This window comes from Sinocyclocheilus grahami, unplaced genomic scaffold (genome assembly GCF_001515645.1).
Source record: "Sinocyclocheilus grahami isolate Dianchi unplaced genomic scaffold, SAMN03320097.WGS_v1.1 scaffold621.1, whole genome shotgun sequence".
NCBI classification, from domain to species: Eukaryota; Metazoa; Chordata; class Actinopteri; order Cypriniformes; family Cyprinidae; genus Sinocyclocheilus; species Sinocyclocheilus grahami.
In genome coordinates this window covers 319368-323454 of record NW_015505800.1, presented here as the reverse complement: position 1 = coordinate 323454, position 4087 = coordinate 319368, and the positions used below count along the sequence as shown (strand labels likewise).

General features: G+C 39.1%; 2 protein-coding genes across 2 annotated transcripts in view; both read left to right on the top strand.

The window, feature by feature from the left end:
- Positions 1–2243, top strand: part of selenot1b (selenoprotein T, 1b) — a 3957-nt gene extending 1714 nt beyond the window's left edge. The window contains exons 4-6 of the mRNA XM_016241379.1: positions 822–909; positions 1033–1190; positions 1716–2243. Of these exons, the coding sequence (XP_016096865.1) occupies positions 822–909; positions 1033–1157 (213 nt within the window). The 3' untranslated portion in view covers positions 1158–1190; positions 1716–2243. The remainder of the gene's footprint in view (positions 1–821; positions 910–1032; positions 1191–1715) is intronic.
- An 836-nt stretch (positions 2244–3079) lies between these two features.
- Positions 3080–4087, top strand: part of tsen34 (TSEN34 tRNA splicing endonuclease subunit) — a 2344-nt gene continuing 1336 nt past the window's right edge. Inside the window, exon 1 of the mRNA XM_016241388.1 lies at positions 3080–3809. Coding sequence (XP_016096874.1) covers positions 3486–3809 — 324 coding nt within the window. The 5' untranslated portion in view covers positions 3080–3485. The remainder of the gene's footprint in view (positions 3810–4087) is intronic.

Sequence of the window (4087 nt, the reverse complement as noted above, 5' to 3'; positions counted from 1 at the left end):
AAATTAAGGTTTTGGAGTGGCCAAATCAAAGTCCAGACTTAAATCCGATTGAGATGCTGTGGCATGACCTTAAACAGTCCATTCATTCTCAAAAACCCTCCAATGTGGCTGAATGAAAACAATTCTGCAAAGAAGAGTGGGCCAACATTCCTGCGAAAGACTCATTGCCAGTTATCACAAACGCTTGATTGCAGTTGTTGCTGCAAAGCGTGGCACAACCAGTTATTAGATTTAGGGGGCAATTACTTTTTCACGTAGGGCCAGGCAGGTTTGGACAGCTTTTTTCCCTTAATAAATGAAATCATAATTTCAAAACTGCAGTTTGTATTTACTCAGGTTATCTTTGTGCAATATTAAAATGTGTTTGATGATCTGAATCTTTTAAGTGTGACATATGCAAACAATAAAAAAAAAAAACAGGAAGGGGGCAAAAACTTTTTCACACCACTGTGTGTGTGTATACATACATACATACATACACCATGTTTATATGATTAACTTCTCACATAAAATTTCCCAGGCAGAAAAAGGTCAATTTTGTACTGTCTGTAGTGTAGCAATGTACATACTGTATGAACCACAGCTCACACAGAAGTCACTTTTAAACCGAGGAGCTTTCTGTCAATGTAGCAAATTTGCATGACCAGCTTGAACCTGTTACGAAATCTGTGTGGGGAAATCTTTCACCCTCACATGAAATTCCTTATATGGCAATGCTGGCTCATCCAATGGCTATCTTCAGAAATTACAATGCACACTTAAAATGTTTGAGTTGCCTACTACACGTGTTTGTGACTTTAGTTTGTTGTGTTTTTGTAAAGATATATGCCTGCATGATGGTGTTCTTCCTCAGCAACATGATTGAAAACCAGTGTATGTCCACTGGTGCCTTTGAAATCACACTTAATGGTAAGATTGATGATTAATTATAGATCAAAATATTCCAGCACCAAGATTTCACACAGCTGTTGAAACTACATGATGTTTATGAGTGATTTTTTCCTCTGCGTGTGTATGTTTATGTGCTCACAGATGTGCCTGTATGGTCAAAGCTGCAGTCGGGCCACCTGCCCTCCATGCAGCAGCTGGTGCAGATTCTGGAGAATGAGATGAAGCTGAGTGCACACATGGACTCTCTTCCACACAGACGGGCGTAGAGATGTATTAAATAAACCGACTGGCTGTGGCTTGTGGGTAGTCTGATGGTTTTTTTTGGCACCATAAATTAAAGGGGTCATATGATGCTATTTTAAAGATCATTATTTGGTGTAACAGAATATGTTGACATGCTTTAATATTCAAAAAACACATTATTTTTCAAATACTGTACATTATTGTAGGTCCGGCATTATGCTAATATTTCCACATAGTGACCTAGATATGTGGGGGAGTGTTAGAACGAGCCGTTTTAGGTAGGCGTGGTTGACTCTTAACTTTTATAAAGAATATTTGAGACTTTAGTCTTTACAACTTTACAGATCTTCTTTATGCACCAAGAGCTTGTAACACTCCAAAGAGAAAGGAAAACTTGAAATCGCATCATATGACCCCTTTACGATCAAAGATCTTGAATGTGTCCACAAGGATTCTGCAGGTCTTATTTCAGCTTTCCATAATTGAAGACCTTAAAAGACCTTTAAAACGTTAAATTCAGAGAGTTTTCAACCTTATACGTCAAACATTTATCTTTTCCCTCTTTGTAACTTCCTCTCCAGGTGTGTGATGCGAGGCGTTGGTGTGTGAGATGGCATTAATGAAGGTTTGCACCGAACGCAGTGTGTCTGCTGGTGTAGACTGGATGTCCAGCCCTCTCTCACTGCTCCATGGGTCTCTCTATATCCACAGCCCTACAGTCCTCGGCTAATAATTATGGAGGAAATGGAAGGTTTCATCTGCAGATATTCTGCTGTCATCCACCAATAAAAACACATGCTGTTAAGTGGGTCAAGTTGGTGTTAAATACAGTGTTTCCCTGTTTTGGGGTGCATGCAGTAGACTGCTGTATTAATGAATGAAATCAGTTTTCAGATTTGGATTTTCAAACTCTTTGTAATATCTGCGGAACTACAGTTCTGTTGTTGATTTTTCTCTCTCTCTCTCTCTCTCTACCCTTTCATCTTTCTTCATGTGATCTTGTGCCAATTTATTAATTCCACTGATGTTTATGCACATTTTCAATGGATGTTTTAGACAACGGTATTCGTTAGAAATGTATAACTAAATATGTACTTGTACTTTGATTTTGATTTTTGACCATTTTTTATTATTTGTTTATTTTCCGTTTTGAATAAATTCTTGATTCATTGAAACTGAATGGCAGTGATGTATCAGACGCAAAAACAAACACAATCACCAGCTTTCTTGTCGCCATGGCATCAGGATTCAGACGCAACTCAGATGATTCGATTCTTTACACTACAAATCAGGACCAAAATTCACTGTTGTTGATTTTTCTCTCTCTCTCTCTCTCTGCCCTTTCATCTTTCTTCATGTGATCTTGTGCCAATTTATTAATTCCACTGATGTTTATGCACATTTTCAATGGATGTTTTAGACAACGGTATTCGTTAGAAATGTATAACTAAATATGTACTTGTACTTTGATTTTGATTTTTGACCATTTTTTATTTGTTTATTCTCCGTTTTGAATAAATTCGCTCAATGGATGTGTAAACAAATGGTGTCTTTTGTCATTGGTCTCAGAAGACCGAATACAATATTTTATATTTTCAGGATGTTTTTTTTCCTTTTCCGTTTATAGGAGACGTTTGTTCATTAAGCGGTAGGATTTTAAACATTTTAATGGGAATACTAAAACGATTGAATAAAACTGATATCCAGTTGTGTGATTGGTTCATCCTGGACAGCGATGAAAAAAGTAACAGACCCCACATGAAAAAGCGTCTGAAAACATCTGCTGGATCTTTCGAGGGAGATTACATCTGACTTTGTAAATGATTAAAATATATATATATTAGTTATATCATATATTACCAATGTTTTGGCATGTGAAGCTTTCTTAAAACCATGCAAATAAAGCTAACCGAACGTGTCACTTTTAGAGGACCACTAGATGGCGCCCGCTATTTAAACAGAGCTCGGTCACATGGTATGCTTTTGCAAGGGAAGTAACGTGTATAGAGAACGCGTGTTGCGAAGCGAAATGTGATTTTTGTTCTATTTTGTTTTTCTTTTGTAATTCATTTTTAGCGTGAAAGTCTTCCGGCAGATGAAATTCTGAATTAACAGTCATGTGGAGTTAACGCGAGGTGAACGTGACCATAAGTTCTTTAGGCTGTCTGTGTCATTAGGGCATGCATGCTACTTAAATTTGCTTCATGTATTATCAGTTCGTATGATCACTAGGTATTTACTGTTATCCTGTTTAGTGCCAATACAAAAAGTCTAGGCAAATGCATTATAGAGCCGATTAAGTTAGTCATAGTCAAAAGTCGATAGTCATCCAGGTGTGTTTTGGAGGAGTGATGGATGGGGATCCAGCAGGAATGCATTTATCACAACAGTCATCATCAAGCATGGAAGTGAAAGAGGATATGGATACCGAAAGTGAGCATCAGCCATCAAAAGATGCTTTGATTGACATCAGCTTTTGCGGATCCACTCCTCTGTTGTGGAAGGTGTCGGACATGAGAAGGTGCAGATCTGTGGGAGCGATCGGGGCTCTGGTGGGCTCTCTGGCCCGTCAGCCTCGGCAGAACGTGCGGCTCGGCAGACCGCTGGAGCTCCTGCAGGAGGAGGCGCTGCTGCTGGAGGACACGAACACTGCTGCTGCTTCACTGCAACCTCAGGTGGCACACTTCACCTGTAGAGCCACAGAATGCAATCATCTATCTATCTATCTATCTTAAAGGGGTCATATGATGCGATTTCAAGTTTTCCTTTCTCTTTGGAGTGTTACAAGCTCTTGGTGCATAAAGAAGATCTGTAAAGTTGCAAAGACTAAAGTCTCAAATCCAAAGAGATATTCTTTATAAAAGTTAAGAGTCAGCCACGCCCCCCTAAAACAGCTCGTTCTAACACGCCCCCACATGCCTACCTCACGATGTGGGAAGATTTGCATAACGCC